We start from the raw sequence: 21595 nt of genomic DNA, 5'->3' as shown, positions 1-21595 counted from the left end.
TATATTGTCTTTTCTCTGTTTAATACTCGACGAGGAACGGAGACAGTGTTCTGCGTGAGCTGGAATGGGATCTCACTGGGATTTATGGAGCTGTAACAAGTGTCATAACTCCAACAATTTAATCATCATCGATTGATCAGTAAGGTAAGATATTTATGAATGTCATTATTGGTGACGATTTACGATTGACATTATATACACAGCAAAAAAGTAAGTCCCCCCTTATCAAATTGCTGTAAGTTTTGTATGGAATTATTTTGAGATATGATATTTCGTAGGTGGTTTTCTACACTCATTAAGCAACTCCTGGGGAAATATGAGATTGATCGGTTGAGTCATGCATGAGTAATCAAAAATTGAATTAAAAACGACCATTTTGAAATCACAAGAGTCGTTTTTCAGATTGTGCAAATACAAAGTTGGGCAAAAGTTGTTTTTAGGTGAATTTTATGGCGTTAATGCTGTTATATCCATCATTATTTTTTTAGCAACCCCACACACAATTTTGATATAGTATGTTTATGGTTGAGTGAGCACAATGTATTGAAGGGGCCATGGAAGCGGGGGGAGGGCTGCAGCCCCCTCCCCTTTCCAAAAGCATGTACAAACATGTAAAAATGCCCATATGATTGTGATTTTTTGCATGGTCAGCCCCCTACTTTTGGCTCAGCACCCCCACTTTGAAAACCGTTCCGCGGCCCCTGTATACTATATTGTGATGTATCATCATAGGGGTTTATCCTCTACAACTTGTTAAGATCATGTTAAAATTTGAAAATGTCATAGACCCCTCCCTCATTTCAAAATTCTGGATCCACCACTGATTTGTCCATAAATTAAGCTGATCTTGAGAAATTGTTAGGAAAATAATACATTTATGATGATGGTGATGATGATGATAGTGGTGACGGTGGTGGTGGAAATAATGATAATGATGATGGAAACGGAATATTAGAACATGATTATGACACAAGAAAGTTTATTTTACATATTCCGATAGTAACATGACCTTAACTTTAGCTTTGAATGAGTGTAGGGAGCAAGAGGATTTAATTGAGTCTGGGAAAGGATTCCAAAGGTCAGGACCATGATGTCTTACGGATCTTTGGGCAATACGTAGTTTTGGATTGACTAAATGTAAATTAGAGGAATTACAGGTGGGGTAATCATGAATGGTTTTATTCAAAGAATAAAAATTTTGAAATGAATTTGGTAGCATCCCATTTAAATATTTGAAAATGAACAATAAACTTTGTAGTGTATTAATGTCAAATACTGTCAGAGTTTTTAATTGGTAAAATAATGGTTTGGAGTGAGATAAATATTGTGAACCGGTACAAATGCGAAGCGCTTTCTTTTGCAATAAGTGAATAGATTTTTTTTGTTTTGTTTGTTGTGGCTTAGGCTTCATTTTCATTCTGGTAATCATTGTCAAGCTTGGGAAAATTGTGGAGAAACAAGCATTAAATGAAAAATGAAATGTAAACCACTTTAAATGATACAAACTTGTAGTGAAAAAGTGCTGGAGATGTTTTGACATATAAACTTTTGCACAGATTTAGTTATGTCCTCAGACCCAGCTGGCTCAAAAAAGGGTAAAGGCTGTGCATACTAAGTGTTGAAATTTCAACTTTGGTGGCAAAATTGTTAAGAAAATACTTGAATGTATCAGTTTCATTTCAATTGACTAAAAGTGCTAGGAAAACGGATGAGAAATGTTTCGCATGGTAAGTTTGACTTCACCCTTTCCCCTTTACACAACGTGAAAACGAGCATTTCTGCGCAAACAGATTTCTGCGAGCTTTACAAAAATGGACAGTGCTCACTCAAGTGTAACATTCTGTCAAAACTTTTACTTTCATTAGATAGATGAGACCCAAACCCAAGATATGTGAAATGTTATATGATCCTAATTATGTGGGATATGTAAAATTACCCATATGTTGTATATTCTTTGCAGGTCTTTTTCAAAGTGTAAACTTTTTTTGGTACGCACTATATAGATTCCGGGCTAGTGTTAAATCAACACCGGAGTTTTTGCAATGTACATTTGGATTGTGAGCGATAAAACTGTTCCCCACTTTTATCCCAAAACGTCTCTACGATGCACATTTTCCCTACACATCTCTTGTCTATTACAGCAAAAGAAACAGATTCCCACATAATATATTTCCCCGCCCCATCGCCTCCCGCCACCCACCTTATATTCTGGAACAACCCACACAGTCAAGCAATCCGAATTAAACTCACCGAACATGAAATCGACCGTGCCTGCATGCTGCATGGGCAAACCCTTCAGTCGAGTTAAGGGTCTGAATGTGCAGCCTACTCATGCCTTCTGTGCTGAAGGCCCTCGCTCTCTAGCAAGTTTTGTATGTGCTAGTCTTGCGTGGAGACACACTCGTTGATCAAAGTTTCAATCCGGGTCTGTACCTGCAGCCTACCCGCAAAGTTGCCCGAGAGAATCTTCTGAAGAAAAAAGGAAACCCCAAATATGAACGAATCCTATATTGGTCATTACGGTCCCGACATACCCAACTTTCGCAAAATCATCAAGCACCTATAGGTAGAGTTCATAAACTCTACAACAATCACAAGATCTAAAAAAAACATCTTCCCAGACCCGGCCCACCCCTGTAGTTGACATGTCACGTGAACGCACACTCCGTCACATGCTATAGTCTTTTCCGGGGACCCCAAACAAAAAGAACAACATGAAAATACGGAACAATCCAGCTTCGATTAATGTCCTTCGAAGAGATACTCCACACACAGACTTGTCAGAGAGAGAGAAGGAAGTTCCTAAATGCAATTACGGGCGAAGATTTCCCAATAACCCGAATCCAATCCATATAAAAACTTGTTTTTAGACGAAAGAGAATAATCAGACAAGTTGATATAGGTGAAAGTTTGAAAAATATCGGACAAACAATAAGAAAGTGCTGTTATGAATTTAAGAAGTTGTAAAAATTGGTTATCATTTATATACCCATTTTGGAGACTTCAAATAGGCTGAACATATTATAGGCAAGGTCATAGAGATGTATAATTATACTAATAAGGACCATTCTTCCATGTATACATAAAATGGCTAAAATGTCATATTATTCAAAAGTTTTTAATAATAAATTTCTTTCGTGAGGACATAAAGCAATATACTACCTTGGTATATTGCTGCCCCATGCAGTGGAATAGGTACTTAAGAGAAAACCACAAATCCCTGTTAATTAATTACATGGCCTATGGAAATTCAAGTTGCCCTTGCATGCGGATGCCTCTTGTCATAATTTACTTACCAAGTTGCCAATATGAAATCAACAAAGTATTAGGATGTCAATTTTAAAGCAGCCATATATATATCTTATTGCTTGTCCGATTTCTTTCAAACCATTCTGTTTTATTTATTTTTCTCTTTTTCAACACAATATTTTATGACCAAGGCTGGACTCCCCTTCAAACTCGGGGAAAAACATACCCTAAGAACACGTTTGGCTAATTTGGAGAAAAAAACATACCCTAAATACGTTTGACCCCGCGATTGACCATTGACCAGTCTTTTAACACCACCCCTTTTCGTGAAATTGGTGTTGGCCCGCGTCCAAAACTGAAAAAGCGGGGGGGGGGGGGGGGGGGTTATCACACATGACTTGTCTGTACAATACCTACATGTATTTAACACTCCGGGGGTATTTTTTTACCCTATAAGCCTATAACGTTTAGCCCATAATTTTTAAGAACCAAAGCCATAATTTTTCAAAATCAGAACAAATTATAATGGATCATTTTACAGGACAAGTCCACTCCAACGGATTTGAATAAAAAGAGAAAAATCCAACAAGCATAACGCTGAAAATTTGATCACAATCGGATGTGAAATAAGAAAGAAAAAAAAATTGAAATATTGTATAATTCAAACAATAAAAAAAAGTGAGTCGGAGGGACGTCATCGATTCTCTCATTAATTTGCACGTGACTATAAATATTTGATCAAAATCGGATGTGATTTTGTGAAATCGGATGTGATTTTGTGAAAAATAAGCGAAACTTTGAAATGTCATAACTTTCTTATTTTACATCCGATTTTGATGAAATTTTCAGCATCTTGCTTGCCTGATTTTTCTATATTGATTCAAATCAACATTTTTTGTGGGGGTGGACTTGACCTTTAAGCTTCACCCCGACCCGGCCATAGCCCTTGACCCAATATCCCTCCGCTCAATCACATGCACGCATCACCACACATCTCCCCTCAGTGCACACAAGCCGCACAGACGATCGTACAGCTCACAGCTAGCCTCAGTCTCGCGTTTTAAATATTCCGTATATCGTGTATATTTTACTTTCTCTTTACTCCGTTTTTTTTATAAGCATGTTCTCCTCTTTTCTGTATGTTTTCCTCTTTTGTGTACGCGACCGACCCAAAACTACTACTCTTCTTTATAATGTTCCTCAGTAGTTACTATATAGATTGGTAGATATGGTAGATCTTATACAACAGGTCTATGCCTATCAGGGAATTACTCCCACTTCCCTGCCTATAATTACACGTTATAAAGACACACTATGTTATGTTACCAATGGCTATTCTTTATTATCTGTGTTCTGTTTCCTCTATACGCATGTATTTATGTAACTAGCTAGCATCTGTTTAATAAAACACAATCTTTTGATACTCTTCATTTTTAGATCCTTGACGTGGCTTGAGAACTATAATTTTTCCAACCTTGCAGAACTGATGTAAACACACAGCATGGATCACAAGGTATAATTTTGATTTCATTTTCAGCTCAAACACAGGCCGTATAAAAATTACTGGGGTTTATAGTGTCAGATTTTCTTAATGTTTCCTTTATATTTCTTTATAAATGTACAATATTAGTAATGTACAATATTAGTGTGACCCAAGCCAGTGGGTCACAGCATTGGGGGGCACCAGCAAAAATTTTGAGTCACTTAAAGAGTGCGCGAAACGAGCTCAGTCGCCAGGACTTGTATACTGACATTTTAGGACAGTGCCATTAAACGGATATATATCTCACTGATCACTTAATGCGAGCGCGAAGCGCGAGCTAAAATTTTTTGAAATTCAGACCTAAAAGGGACATTAAAAGCAATTTTTTGTAATCATAATACAAACCTGCCTCGCTAAACAAACAATACGAGAGCGAAGTGCGAGCTAAATTTTTTTGTATGTATTGACCCCAAAGAGGGACATTTTAAGGACTATATGTTAGGAATCCATTAAGAGTATAAATATCTCACCATAGTCTTCTAATGCGAGTGCTTATCGCTTGCTGATATTGTTAGAATAATCAATATACATCTAAACACATGAAGCGCTTTTTGGAGTCATTGTAATGATTAACTTACGCATCTCACTATAATCAAATATTGCGGGCGCGAAGTGCGAGCTGAAAATTTATACCTGAAGAGGGACATTTTAAGGCTTGTTTGTAGGAATCCACGAAGATTATACGTATTTCACTAACAAAAATATGCGAGCGCGAAGCGCAAGCTTAAAGTTTCGCATATATTGACCCCAAGCATGGATATAATGACTATTCTTATTAAGGAATCCATTACGAGTTCACATACCTCACCATAGCTATCTGATGCGAGGGCCAAGCGCATGCTGATTTTGCTAGAATTACATCTAACTGACACATTAAGCAGTTTTTTAGTCATTGTAATCATGATTATCAATATACGCATTTCACTAACCAAATGATGCGAGCGCAAGCTGGAAATTTTTGATATTCAGATCAGAAAAGGGACATTTTAAGGACTGATTTTAGGAATTCATGAAGAACAAATATATCTCACCAATTCACGAATGCGAACGTAAGCACGGACAGGAAATGGTTTATATCGACCTTAAAATGGGGGCAATCATTTTAAAAATAGTCATGAAATAGAAGCATATGCCACTACATGAAACAATAATTCGAAATGCGAGGAAATATATTTTATGTATATTGACTTGAAAAAGGGAGGTTTTTAGGATTATATATCTTGTTAAACAGACAATGCGAGCAGCAGGAACAATGAATACATAGGATATGCGCAAATTATGTTTTATAAAGATATTTTTAATGTGATATAACATCATAATTTTCTTCTTTCCCCACTACTTTTCTTCCTCTTTTTCTCATTTTCCCCGAGGTTTTTTTGCCAGCTGATTGAGGGGGGGGGGCACGCCCCCATGCCCCCCCCCGTGGTTACGCCACTGAGCCAAGCATATAAGCCTAGCAAAAGCAATTACTATTTTCTATGCATCTGACCCATTTTGTCAACAGCACCAAAATTGCAGGCTTGATGCCGGCTCGAGGCCGGCATTGGAGGCGGCTTTGAACCTGACGCATGTGTATCTCGGGCCTAAAGTGTTGATAAATTCGGTAGTGATAATTGTACTCTTTATATAGCATTCTAATCTTACAAAAATAAGTTAATCTTATCTTTTTAATGAGTGGAGTTGGTGTACGATTTATTCGGAAATTGTAACAGAATTGCAAAGAACTGTTGATTATTTTGATCAAACAATTTGGGGATGGAGGGTTTACGACCAACATCTTGGTACAAATTCCATATTTTGCTTTGAATTATGAATGTTAACATATAGTTATATCAATGATCGATTTAAACAGAGCAAGACATGGGGATCTTAAACAGGTCATTGTGCTGAAGTAACTGGATTAACAGGAATGGCTAACTTAAATCCTGACGAATCAAATTCTGATATCTCGGCGCCATCATGGTAAGCATTAACAAAACATTTTTTTCCATAAATACGAGTCTTGAGTGGAATATCTTCCCTCTGAAATGATTTACTATCCTTCTTAAAAGGAATAAAAAAAAAACCTTGAAAATTTGAGTTTCATTTAACATGTTAAATTTCGTTTGATTATTCCTTTGATTTTTATAAATGTCAGAATAATGAGATAATTATGCAGGCTGTGCTAGCCGTGTGAGACGACCCCACACCATTCGAGGGATGTTGACACGCCCCCCCCCCCCCCGAAGAGCATCTTTTTTTTATTGATTTCTTTCAATTATCACCCGCTGATTAATTTTTGTTATGCAATGATGAATCATTTCAATTATTTTAAAGCCATCTCAAGTTTTTGAAAAGTGTTAAGAGGGGGGGGGGGGTCTTGATAGTTGTGCGAGTGAAGTGAGCAAACTATACGACCTTTTTAAATGAATATTTTTATCTTCTGACAGATTTTAACATCAATTTAAAAACATATTTTAACCGTTCCCTTTTATTTTCTTAGTTTCTCACTCATTTCTCATCATCTCGGTCTTTTTGGAGGGGGCGAGTGCCCAATTGTATATCTATCAATCAATCAATTAATCAATCTATTAACCAATCCATCAGTAATCAATCAGTAATCAATCAAACAATCAACCAACCAAACAACCAACCAACTAAACAACTTAATCTACCAATGAATGAATGAATCAATTAATCAATGATAATGATCAAGTGGAGTTTTTAAATCGACTTCTTGAATACAATATAACCTTTTTGCATTCGTGAGCATATATTTATCCCTCCTCTCCGTTTAACTTCAGCAGCGAAGATACCCGGGATGACAGTCCATCGGAAACCCTCTCAGATCTGGAACTCAATTTAATCTCGCAAAAAATCCCCCGACATCGCTGGGAAGAGTTGGGCCTTCGTCTTGGGTTCGATGGTGTGCAACTCGAATGCATCCGTCATAACAATAAACATGAACCACCGCAGAGGGCGATATATGACATGTTGCATCAATGGCGACGGAATCACTCAGGGGAGACGCTGCGAGAGGCGCTGTTGCAAGCCCTAATTGATACACGGTTAAAGGAAATTGCAGAAACTATAGACGATGGTGACTATTTATACTTAATTACACTATTACTTGTATCTAAAAAAAAATTCACACACACAATTTGAAAATCGGGAGAATATATGTTTTGGGTTGAACAGACGTGTATCTCTGATAAAGCCGATGTTTGCAATTTTGATGCCAACCAACGCCTCTAGCCAAATTGGTGGTTGTATTTTTTAAAACAAATAAATGTTTAAATATACCCATGTTACACAATAATCTTGGATGTCTAATCTTTATAGGTTCCACCAGAACTAGTTTATCTTGGGGTTATTATACGTCCAACCCTTCGCACCTGGAAAGACTTTTCGAAAATGATAAAAGGGTTGCTGTACGTTCTGATTCAGTTCGCTTCTGCTTTTATTTCTAGAAAGCTCATTTGGGTAATGGGTAATATAATTGGCGGCGGAAGCCAAAAAATTAAGGGGGTGTCCACCTGAAATTTTGGGATGGACACAGGTAAAAAATTGGACAAGCGCCCCCAAAAAAGGTTATCAACCTAAATTTTAGTAGTGGCTAACCAAAATTTTTTGACAAGCAAAAAAAAAAGAAAGAAAAAAAAAAGGTCATCCACCAAACTTTTAGGGGGGACAACACACGTTTCAGGGGGGGGGGCCACGTCACTTTATGGGGGACGCTGGAAAAAAAAATGACAAGCAAAAAAAAAAAAGAAAAGAGAGGTTATCAAAAAAAAATTAGGGGGGACGGTCCCCCCACCTAAAATTTAGGGGGGGGGGGGACACGTGCCCCCCCGCTTCCGCCGCTTATGGGTAATATTCTTACATCATTTGTGGCTCAAGTATTATGAAATAAAAAAACATGGGTTGGGGACTTTGTGATAGGTATCAGACGTTCAAAATTATATAATTATGTCCGTAATCTGTATAAATAATAATAAAAAAACTGTTTAATTTCTCTTTCACAGGAGTCGTCACGTCACACTCACTCGATTTAGATTTGGAGCAGTTAAGAAAGGAACTGGTCAATTTCTACCTCTCAGACATGTGCAAGATCAAGTTTATCCCTTGGGATGAAGAATCTTATGTTGATCTCCAAAAGTTCTATGTCCGGTTGTCCCTCGTCGTGCAGAATGCAAGCACCTTTCTGAACGGACCGAAGACCCTCCGACCCCTTCAAGATTCCCATGACGGCATCTTTTCTTCTAGTAATAGCAACGATCGGCAACCGATGAGGTTGCTTTTAGAGGGTGAAGCAGGTATGGGAAAAACAACTTTAGTTGCTAAATTGGCCTATGATTGGGCAATAAGGAATGATTCTTCGCCGCTGAAAGACATCCCATTGTTCCTTGCAATCCCGTTCAGAAAGTGGAATCCTGAATGGTCTATTGGTAATGCTGTCCGTAAGTGTCTCCTTGCTTCGGACAGTAAAATAACAGCGAGGCAGATCGATCACTACATGAAATCAAACCCTGGAGCCGCAAAGGTTGTCCTAGAAGGATACGATGAGGCTAAGTTCAGCATTGCAGACGCAAAAGCTTCTGGTCGCATTGGATGCATTCTTCGAAACGAGGAGCTGCGTGAAAACCAGATCTTAGTTACTTCCAGACCTTGGAGAGTGGTGGATTTCAAAAGCTGTCTCCGTACTTACACGAGGATTGAAATTGAAGGGTTTCAGAAAGAAGAAACGGACAAGTATGTTAAGTTCTTTTTCAAGGAACAGGATGAAAAGGCAGAGCATGTCTTAAAGTATATTCGACAGCATCCTCTTGTATCTGAATTCCTGTCAGGAATACCGTTATTCACTGCTATGCTCTGCGAGTTGACCAATGAAATTCAGACCACTGTTGACGACCTTGACGAATTTGACACATTGAGTGATCTGTTCAGGTACTTCACGAGTTACCTGTGGGGCCACTACGATACGAAATCAAATACTTCAAGATCTCAAGAAGAAAGTGAGAAGACCTTGACCAGATTACTCTTGCATCTAGGAAGAGTAGGTCTTGATGGTCTTTTCAGTCCAGAGAAGAAATTATTGTTTGATTCTTCGGATTTCATACTCTCAGAAGGACACGAAGACGAAAAATCGTACGATCAAGAGGTAGAGGAATTGGCTTGCAAGATCGGCATCCTCTCGAAGCATCGACGGCAAGTGCAACTCAAGACAAAGTTAAGACAGAGAACTGTAACAAAGTCACATGCTGTATCATTCTTCCACAAACTAAGCCAGGAATACTGTGCGGGCGTTTATTTGTCGCACTTAGCAAGAACAGACGAAATGGCATTCTTGCAATATATCCGACAAATATGCAGCCGTACCCAACTGTTAGAGTATAAGAATGTTCTACTTTTTACCTGCGGCGAGGGAATCCATTCTGCTCGTTTGATTCTTGATCATCTTATTGCTCTACAAGAAAAGTGGGTGTACCTTTGGGACACCAATAACAACACACCTGATATCGCTTTGCTGTGCAATTTAGAGAGCAAAAGTGACGGTGAACTGAATGCCCAGCTGAAGAGATTCTTGCAGTCTAGTAACCTGAAAATATGGGTGTCACCGTTTCAGCATGAGCCACACATTGCTGTCGCATACAAATATGTGCTGTCCTCTGGACAGTCCTTGCCATTGGAGGATTGTGACCTGTGCATCTCTAAAGAGACAAACCTCCACATCTTCTTTGACTTCATGTCCTACAAGAATGCAACCTCTCTTACTGGACTCAAGCTCGATGTGGCCCATCTCAAAGAGGAAGACTATCTGCGTTTCTTGACATGTCTGCAATCCTTCCACCATCTCCGTAGGTTGTCATTGTCAGTAAACGAATCAACCCATGTCAGCAAGCTGAACAAAGCTCTCGGTTCATGTATCTATTCATCCATCCAAGATTTGACATTACAAAATCATTCCACGGATTCGCTGGTTGGAAATCTATCATTTGCATGTGATCGATTTCCGAATGTTGAAGACCTTAAAATTGAGAGGGCATCAATGGAAATATGGCCGAAGACAACAATGCATGCTGTAAACCTTGCATCATTGATGAAGCTATCCATCATGCACTTAACATGTGAACATTCGCCTATGAGGGTATTTTTCGAGCTCATTTCTCAAACTTGCCCAATTCTCAAGGAATTGAAAGTGAGCGTTGAAGACAAACTTATTCATCTAGAAAGACATGCTGGTGGAAAGATCATGGAACAGCTTAGATGCTTAGGCCTAGACCTGAAGTACGTGTCCAACCCATTCCACTCCGACGACCTGATGACCATGATTGCATCATACGCGCCATTCCTGCAGGACATCACACTTGATACTACTTTAGAATTTAAACCTGTCAATACGGCTGCGGAAGTGTCAGTATCATCAATCAATCATATGGTCGAATTTGCAACCCTGAGAGATATCTGCAAGAATGAAGAAGACCTCAGGCAAATCCTACTGTACATTCCCAATGTCAAGTCATTGAAAATGATCGGTTGTGAGCCTTACCTCTATAGCACCGGGAGCCTGACTACCGAAGTTCTTGCAATGAAAGCGACACAACTAGAAGTGAATTGTTCAGTTACAGAATTCTCGGACACAATAGCAAACCACCTAGTGACGCTCAATTGCCTGCAGAATTCAGTAACTACCACCCTCTCGTTCCTTTCATCATTTCAGAACCTAACTTCACTTTCTCTCATCAATCTTCCATTCCGGACACTAAATCTAGGAGAATGTCCGAAAATGCCGACCGTTCGACACCTCAAGCTACTTGGATTCTTTCTACAGTGCGCCAGTGGACTTCGTCAGTTTTTCGACAGTTTCCCAAACTTGGTGTCATGTCAAGTGCCATACTCTGTCAATGATGGGATCATTGGCGACTTGAGCGACTCAATCCGCGAACGAAATGATCTCCGGCTTCTTGTCCTTGGGATTGACTCTGGCATCACGGAGAATGTTGGAAAGGTAGTTGAAGCAATTGCCAGCCTCCCATCACTTGAACACCTCGTCTTCCGAGTTCATTTGTTACATGACACATTGCTTCAAACCCTAGCCCTTGCTCTGCCTGTCTGGACCAAGCTGACTTTTCTTGGGGTTCATCCGTACCAAATGAAGTTCCAAACTGAACCAGTCGGGCTGGAAGCAATGGGTGCCTTTGCCGATGCGTGTGTGAATCACGACCAGTTGTCTACCATTGATCTTTCCTCGTTACAACTCACCAAAGAGGCGGCATTGAAGGTGCTTGGGATGGCGTCCTCTGCATATGGCTCGTCTGGACAGTTTTCGTTAAGGTGATAAGCTCCTCTTTTAACTGGAATTATTCTATGGACCATTTTTAAAATACCTCTACAATTTTAAAATACTTAACTATGTAGTGCTGCAATGTATGATGTATATGACCCCGAGTTTGAATAGCTAGTAAAGTGGTTTGGAATTTTTCCTCACATAGATACATAGCTTTTGGTGCGTTTTAAAAAGCACATTCGCTCTAATAAGAGTGCTGAATAGTTTGAAAACGAGCACATAAACCCATATTTTTTAATGTTTGCACCTCTTAGGTATACCTTCCTCTACAACTTTGCAAATTTTGGTGAGAATGACATGGGTTTTGAATAAAGTGCAGCAGTTATTGTACTTCTCAAGTTTGTTATTGAAATTTCACATTTTTGAGGTTGGGTGTTTGTTTCCTTTCAATTTCTAAGAACTGAGAGTGCCGTTAGACTTAAAAGAGCAAATAATTAATAGCAATATAAGTACATTATCCATCTTAAGGATACAATTATTAATTTATATTGCAAAGTTTGATGTAATTTTCATGGATTTTGACTGAGTAATAGAACTTTTAACTAATTGCTGTGATCTCGTGAGGTCTAATTCTTGTGAATGCGCAATTCTTAAGAACATCCATTTGGGTGAACTTTGAAGCTCTTTAGCAAAAAAGAAAGCACATGGACCCATGTTGATTTTTGCCTAATTTGAATATTCTGGTGCTGAGGTATCCATATGCAAAGTATGATGAAAATGACTTGGATTGGGAGCAAGACTACGGAACCATTCGCATTTAGACGGTATCAGACAGACTTTTGCTTGTTTTGGGCTGTTTCAAGCCAACTCGCATTGTTTTGGACACTGATAATTTGAAAACGAGCACATGAACCCCATATTTTTAATGTTTTAGCGTCTTCAGAATATATTTCTCTACGAATCTAGAAAGTATGATGAATATGACATGGGTTTTAAATGTTTGGGAGCAGAACTACTGAACCATTCGTATTTTAGACATTTTAGACGGTATCAGACTTTTGCACGTTTTAGTCGGCGGATTTTGGGCTGTTTCAAGCCAACTCGAATATTTTAGGCACTGATAGTTTAAAAACGAGCACATGGAAACCATATTTATGATATTTTTACGTCTTTGAAATATATTCATCTACAAATCTAGAGAGTTTGGTGAAAATGACATGGATTTTTTTATGTTTGGGAGCAGAACTAAGGAACCATTCGTACATTAGACATTTTGGACGGTACATACGTTTGCATGTTTTCGACTCGTTTAAGGCGATTTTCAAGCCAACTCGCAACACTTTGGACCCCATATATTTAACTTCCCTTCACCTACATAATGCATTCCTCAACAATTTTGCAGAATATGATGAAAATGACATGGATTTTGAATAAAGTGCAACTTAAACTATATATATATATTTTAAATTTTCGAGTAGATTCACGTCTTTTCAAGATTTTTTTTTTGAAGTTTATATGCACTATTCATAATGAGGGCGCTGCTGACTCCAAATAGATATAGTTTGCCAATATATTCCCCTATCCCTTGGTATCTACTTAGTTACATATCCTGAAAGTTTGATGAAGTTTGATGCGATATCGACAGAGTAGAAATTATTCAAACTCATTTGGTGGATTCGTGACTTCTAAGAGAGGTATAAATCTCTTGATTGTGCAACATTTCAAATCATTCAAATACGTCAATCATTGAAGTCCCGTAAAAAAAATAAGCACATGAACCTATTTTATTGTTTGCATTTTCATAATGCATAGATAGCAAGGTAACTCTCTAAAATTTTGTGAAAATAACATGGACGTGGGACTTCATTTTAACCGTGGAAAGTTCTTAAAATATGTTTCATGTATTCCAGTTAGACCTGCACTGTAAAAACGCTGTTAAAATTTTTATCAAGCAGGTTGTTTTAGCCCGTCACTCTAACATCAATTCTTTCAAGCTTAATTTTTTAGCAGTATGTTGAAAAAGTTTAAACAATTGTGTAAAAGTTGAGACAACTTGTTAAAGGAAAAGTCCACCCCAATAAAAACTTGATTTGAATAAAAAGAGAAAAATTCAACAAGAATAACACTGAAAATTTCATCAAAATCGGAAGTAAAATAAGAAAGTTATGGCATTTTAAAGTTTCGTTTATTTTCAACAAAATGGTTATAATTATGAACGAGCCAGTTACATCCAAATGAAAGAGTTGATGACATCACTCACTCACTATTTTCTTTTTTTTTTCATTGCATGAAATATGAAATATTTTTATTTTCTCGCCATTGTCATGTGAAATGAATTTTCATTTCCCCCTGAACAAGTGGAATTTCATTATTTTAACATTTTGTGCTTCAGGCAATGAGGTCCTAATCGTCAAATTCGATTATAATTCAAACAATAGAAAACAAAAGAAATAGTGAGTGAGTGACATCATCGACTCTCTCATTTGGATGTAACTGGCTCGTTCATAATTATAACCATTTTGTTGAAAATAAACGAAACTTTAAAATGCCATAACTTTCTTATTTTACTTCCGATTTTGATGAAATTTTCAGTGTCATTCTTGTTGAATATTTCTCTTTTTATTCAAATCAAGTTTTTTGTTGGGGTGGACTTGTCCTTTAACAAGTCTTTCAGTGGCGGATCCAGAGGGGGGCGCCCCGGGCGCGCGCCCCCCCCCTTTTTTTCGCCGGATTTTTTTTTTTTTGTTTGGATGGTTATATTTACTGGATTGGTACAATGTAGTCAATTTCAAGGGCTAGATCTAGTCAAAACTATATTTTAACTTACGCTCATGGCCTTTGTGTTCGCACAAATGCACCTCTGTCATACTGTATTGCAATATGTAAATTCCGGAATTCCAGGGCGCGCAAGTCGATTGGTTGGAAAGTTGCACCACTTGTAATCGGGAGTTGCAGTGCAGTGACCAGTGTGAAGATGTTGGATTGTATATCATTTTTTCCCGAAATTTTGTGTTTTTTGTAACATGCGTTTGTCCGTCTTTATGGCAAATACATGTAAATTGTAAGTAACAGATCGCGAGAGAAAGTGTCAACGATGCGAATGATAATGTCTATCCCCGAGATTATTCTTCACTCAAAGATGAAGCCCTATATCGGGCGCCACGTGCGCAGCATTATCATTCTGCCTTGGTCATGTACGTTTTCACTGAAATGTATAGGTCAGACACAGTGGCGTAACTACGGGGGCATGGGGGCACGTGCCCCCCCCCCCATGGGCTGCCCCCCCCAAAAAAAAAAAAATACGGGGAAAAGGAGAAAAAGAGGGAAAAAGGAAGAGAAACGTAGTGGGGGAAAGAAGAAATTGTTGTTATCATAGTGTTATATTATTATATAACATACGAAGCATTTTTCACAACTTTATGAAACATTATTTGCTTAATTGTGTCTTCATTGTTCCTGGTGCTCGCATAGACTTTTTAACGAGATATATAAACCTGCTGTACTAAAGCCTCCCGTTTTCAAATCAATATACAACAAAATAATATATTTCCTCTCAATTAGAGTTATTGTTTTAAGTAGTGATATATTCTTATTTTTCATGACTACTGAAAGTTATTGCCCTATTTTAAGGTCTTAATATAAAACATTTCCTGTCCGTGCTAACTTTCGCATTAGTGGATTGGTGAGATTTTTGCTCTTCATGAACTCCTAAAATCAGTCATTAAAATGTCAATTTTTCTGATCTGAATATCAAAAGATTTTAACTCGCGCTTCGCGCTCGCATCATTAGGTTAGTGAAATACGTGGGGTCTTAGTGAATTCCTACAAACAAGCCTTGGAATGCCCCTCTTCATGTCTGAATTTCCTAGATTTTTCAGCTCGCGCTTCGCGCTCGCAGTATTTCATTAGTGAGATGCGTATAATAATCATGATTACAATGACTTCAAAAAGTGCTCCATGTGTTTAGATGTAATTCTAACAAAATCAGCAAGCGCTTGGCACTCGCATTAGATGACTATGGTGAGATATGTATACTCTGTCTTAATGGATTCGTAACTATAGTCCTTAAAATATCCATGTTTGTGGTCAATATATACAAAAAATTCAGCTCGCGCTTCGTGCTCGCATCATTTGGTTAGTCAAATACGTAGGGTCTTAGAGAATTCCTACAAACAACCCTTAGAATGCCCCTCTTCAGGTCTATATTTCCTAAATTTTCAGCTCGCGCTTTTGCGCTTGCAGTATTTGATTAGTAAGATGCGTATGATAATCATGATTACATGACTACAAAAGGTGCTTCATGACTGTGTTCAAGTAATTCTAACAAAATCAGCAAAGATGGCAATAGCATTAGATGACTATGGTGAGATAATTATACTCTTAATGGATTCTAAAATATAATCCTTAAAATTTTCTTGTTTAGGGTCAATATATACAAAAATTTTAGCTCGCGCTTCGCGCTCGCATTGTTTGTTTAGCGAGACAGATAAGTATCATGATTACAAAACAATTTGCTTATGATGTCAATATTTAGCCGTCAATATCAAAAATTTTCAGCTCGCGCTTCGCGCTCGCATTATTTAATCAGTGAGATACATATCCGTTTGATGGCACTGCATGTCCTTAAAATTTCTCTATTAGGTCAGTATACCTGACAACTGAGCGCGCTTCGCGCGCTCCCTAAGTGACCCGAAATTTTTGCTGGTGCCCCCCATGCCGTGACCTACGGTACGCCACTGGTCAGACATATTTGTATTTAATGTAAACTAACTTTTACACTTTCTGGTAGATTCAGAGGCATATTATCCAGGGCGCCCCAACTAAGTTTCGCCGAAGCAATCATTCCAACGAATTATCAAGGAGCAAAATTGTATATTCTCAATCACCAGTCGACCCCACTCCGCGTTTGCTGTGTATAGGCAGCTATATGTCAGCGTAAGGAGCGAAGATTTTATGTGACGGGGGGGGGGGGGTTGGGGGGGGAGAATAAAAATACTTTCGTGCTGGGGAAAAACGTCCCGAGGACACATTGTGTATTGTTAAAAAGTAACTTATAACTTATACAATTATGGACTGGATATCAAAGCTCCTTACATGTATTTTCTAGCATTTTATCATTGACCTTATTTAATTATTTGTGGTATAGTTTTAACAAGTGCTTCGAAAAAATTGATTATCTTATGTTAAAATAAATATAAATACAATTTCATCCTGGCTGGTCATAAGTTAAGATGGCAACGCGATGAGAGACTTTGAACGTAAACAATAAAAATGATGAGAATCCCCTTAAGAAGCATTATATTACTTTGAGGTTGTGCAGAATGACTGGATTATTGAAGATGATTTGAAAATAATACGAGGGAAAAGGTTGATTACCAGAAGATGATGTCGTTTTTTTCTGTAGTTTGTAACAATTTACTGTGCATTTTGGGAAAAAAGAACCAAATTTTATGCATGTTGCCATACGACTAAACAATTCTCGTTTGAAACACACAATGTAAATACACAAATGACAATAAACAGAATGGATTATTCGGAACTTATCGATTACAAGTCTCAGTTTCGTATCATTTAAATTTGACGTTTCAATCACACGATGCAAGTGAAGAGCCTTTGCCAAATGTATATTTTGAATAACCGCTTATACGGTGTGTGACTGGAAACCAGCTCCTAAATGAGTCAGTATGTGTCTTTTATTCATGAAGTTACAGTGATTTAAGTGTGCATTTTTCTTCTAAAGGTGCTCTCAAAATACGACTTTTGGACATGATTTTTTGAAAAAGTCCTTGCCGTGGGAGGGGGGTATCCCCCCTCCCACACCCTCCCCCCGCTCGGTCGCTTCGCTCCCTCGCCGCTGGCGCCCCCCCCCCCCTATTTCAAAATCCTGGATCCGCCCCTGTCTTTTACACAATTGTTTAAACTTTTTCAACATACTGCTAAAAAATTAAGCTTGAATGAATTGATGTTAGAGTGACGGGCTAAAAAAACCTGATTGATAAAAAATTTAACAGCGTTTTTACAGTGCAGGTCTAACTGGAATACATGAAACATATTTTAAGAACTTTCCACGGTTAAAATGAAGTCCCACGTCCATGTTATTTTCACAAAATTTTAGAGAGTTACCTTGCTATCTATGCATTATGAAAATGCAAAAAATGAAATAGGTTCAAGTGCTTATTTTTTTTCTACGGGACTTCAATGAAACTTCAAACTGGCTCGTTCATATATAAATATTTTGTTAAAAATAAGCGAAACTTTGAAATGTCATAACTTTCTTATTTTACATCCGATTTTGACGAAATTTTCAGCATAGTGCTTGTCTGATTTTTCTCTATTGATTCAAATCAACATTTTTCTGAGGACTTGACCTTCAAAGCTTGATTTTAAAACAATATGTTGAAAAGTTTAGAGAATTTTTAAAAAAATTAAACAATTGTGTAAAAGTTGAGACAACTTGTTAGAGTGACTGGTTTAAACAGCGTGATATATTTTTTCTACTGTATAACGGCTAACTTTAAAATGCTATCCAGCATGGTCATTGCAACCATTGTTCAGTACGCATTCCTCTCTTCCTATTACTCTAAAACAAAATATCACAGCCCTGTATAGATCTTGCTCCCGCTCACATGTTTCTCAAATCTCATATACTCGCTATACATTGAAACATTGCCCCACTAAAATATGCGAATGAATCGTGGTCTTTAATACGAACCTTATCATTATGATGACATCGCCATTGTGCTAAAACCTTGATTTTTTTTTATTAATTGTATGATGCAGTACCTAGTTACCACAGTTCTCTTAATCACAATTCTGTCATGAAACGGAACGCAATAGATCACAGTTACAGGCCTATGTAAAGAGGAAAATATTCATTTTAAAGTTTTGATAAAAAAATATCACGTTTTTTGGTCGATATCGGTTAACAGGTTTACAGGACCCCATCTGCCATGTGACTGGGAGGTTTACAACGCAGTAGATGTCGGTAGGGATACCGGTTATGTCACATTGGTACCACCCGACAAAGTGGTGAGTCAATGTGGAGTTATGTGAATGAGCGGAACATGTTGGAGCTGAGTTTATTCAGTTGGCCTATGTTAACAATAATGAAAATAATAATAGCCTTTCATTCCCCATTCATTCTTATGTAAGCTATTTATTTGTTGAATTCTTGGCAATGGAACAAAAGATCATAGCCATAACCCGAAACATAGAAACTTATATGCCCTATTGGGAGTGTAAATATTGTAGGTCATCATAAAGTAAAACAATAATAAAATTTTGAAGAACCAAATTGAAAAATAAAACTAAACGTTTGTTTGTAAATGAAAGCAAATCGATTTAGAAAATTTGATTTTTGTCTTAATTGAATTTGGCAGAAACAATTTCTCCCACTCAGCCAAATCGCACGTTCGCATGCACAGATTATAAAGCGGGGATATGGATATTCGAATGTAAATAAAATAAATGATGTTTTTCGCATACAGGTATCGCTTTGGTAAAAGGCGTTTATTATTGTGAAACAATCGAGAAATAAATAGAGAAATATTGGTACCTTAATTTCAAGATCAACGATACCCCCTAAATCATGTTTGCGGAAATTATCTTGCCCTGTCTATAGCATCATTCCACAAATATCGAAATGCTAATGCCTTCTCTGTTTCTATAAAGTTCTTATATACGAAATCTAATCGTCATTTCATTTAACTTACAGGTGAGATATGGGGAGTTTTATGATGGAGCCGGTCCGAAGTTTTCATCCATTATGTGCGGTGTCACCCTCGAAACAACTGCTAAAGGTAGGCTTCGTTTCATAGGTGGGAATGTATATTTTCCAAAACCTAAACATTTTCAAGATTTGGGGTAAACAAGGGCACATTGGTTATTCTTCCAAGCAAAAAAAACGAGTGAAATCGGCCATTCGTTTCTTTCCCCTGAATCTAAGGAATACAAAGGGGGTCTTCATTCTAGATAGTGACCCTTTCCACCATTTTTTTTCATGGTGGGATGGGGTAAAAGAAAGAGCACTAACATGGAAAGAGAAGGCGGAAAGAGAATGACATGCTGGTAAGTTTAGAAGAATGTAATAAAAGTTGTTAAGAAGTAGGATAGGGGGGAAAATAAAAGGAATAGAATAATCAAAAGGGGAAAATGAAAGGAAAAGGTAGAAAAGGAAGGAAAAGCAGTGGTGGAATGGGAATCAATGTGTTTTTTAATGAGAAGGGGGGGGGGTAAAATTTCTCATCTTTCTATACATCTTTATTTTCAGGGTATACATACAAAATTGCTTGCAACGAATTTTTGCCTTGTATTCGAGAACAATATATTTCGTAATTTATCGAGAGCTTTCGTTTTCGCTATTCAGATGCCGTATACTGGAGATCCATAGGTTGTCCTGACCTAGATGCCATCTTTGGCGACCAAGATGGCGCCAACAGCGACACCGGTAAAGAACATAATGTCACTGTTTAAGCCTTTACTCATGTTCGCTGTGAGAGACCCCTTCTCGAGGAAATTGATCTGAATGTGCAACCTAAGGTCTCTTCCGATCACTTATAGTGTGTATGAGCACTATCATTCAAAAATTGAAACTACAGCAAGTTGTACTTCTGGTAATCTTGTCTCAAGACCCCCTATTGTTGAACCTGTTGAATATAATATACTGTCAATCAGGGTCTGTGCCCGCAGTGTATATAGTTTAAACCTCCATGCAGGACCATTCCGTTTTTCCAAGATTAAATTAGGGATCTCCTGTTAAAATACTAGTACCCCAAAGGTATATATATAGCATCTTTTCGGATGATCTCGTGCACTCCACATTGTTTTGATTGCTTTTGATATACATCCCAAATCTTAGAAGTTTACACTTTAAAGGTATGGGACTTTTTGTATTTAGATGGCAATTAGATCTCACCTTGCCTATTATAGGGTACAAAATGTACCCTGATGGTTCAAAAAGCTTTTCAGGGTAAAAAGTTGCACTCCAAAGTCAGCTTCCATTTCGACACTTGAAGAGTGAAATAAATATAAAATTGTGTACTAGCTTTGGCAATCACTAACATGTATTGTAAGGCTGATTTTCAAAGAATAAGTGTCACAGAACTGAGTTTAGAAGTTATAAGATTTGCTATTTAGTCCCTGTTGGATATTCATACTGCTCAATGAGTTCTTTGAAATAAGAAGAAGAACCTATGAAGCGTTTGTATATTAGGAGTAATATTTTGTAATCATTGCAATGCCAGGAAGAAAGTCTTCCTATCATGCCTATAGTGTGATTCTTTTGGTATTGATTTATGTATTTGATGTTATTGTTGACTTGGATTTTTTTCTGTAAACATATGTCTAAAATTACTAAAAATTTCTACGTACTTATTTATTTCCTATTAATTATTATGTATATTCCCTTTATACCCCTTGAACGTCATTAAGTGCATGTTTTATCGATTTAATGCGGTGCAAACACCCTGTTGGGATATGGTCTAGGGTCAGCAATACAATAAGGAGCAAACCTTTCTTGTTTTAAATGTATAATCCCC

The 21595-nt window shown here is 37.6% G+C and overlaps 1 protein-coding gene across 4 annotated transcripts; it reads left to right on the top strand.

The window, feature by feature from the left end:
* On the top strand, window positions 1-21595 carry LOC121415837 (NLR family CARD domain-containing protein 4-like). Of its 4 annotated transcripts, none has more exons than XM_041609196.1 (8): window positions 1-144; window positions 4687-4762; window positions 6645-6754; window positions 7579-7871; window positions 8797-12106; window positions 18989-19088; window positions 19774-19858; window positions 20425-21595. In XM_041609196.1, exons 3-8 carry the CDS (start codon window positions 6702-6704, stop codon window positions 20529-20531), a joined length of 3948 nt encoding a protein of 1315 aa, XP_041465130.1. In that variant the 5' UTR covers window positions 1-144; window positions 4687-4762; window positions 6645-6701; the 3' UTR covers window positions 20532-21595. The 4 variants fall into 4 exon arrangements, with proteins under 4 accessions (XP_041465130.1, XP_041465127.1, XP_041465131.1 ...); XM_041609193.1 differs by having other exon boundaries at window positions 2-144; window positions 7576-7871; XM_041609197.1 differs by lacking the exon at window positions 1-144 and adding an exon at window positions 4298-4314 and having other exon boundaries at window positions 4684-4762.

The sequence above is a fragment of the Lytechinus variegatus genome, chromosome 5 (genome assembly GCF_018143015.1).
Source record: "Lytechinus variegatus isolate NC3 chromosome 5, Lvar_3.0, whole genome shotgun sequence".
NCBI lineage: Eukaryota > Metazoa > Echinodermata > Echinoidea > Temnopleuroida > Toxopneustidae > Lytechinus > Lytechinus variegatus.
Note: the sequence above shows the minus strand (reverse complement) of the source record. Positions and strands in the feature narration are given on the sequence as shown.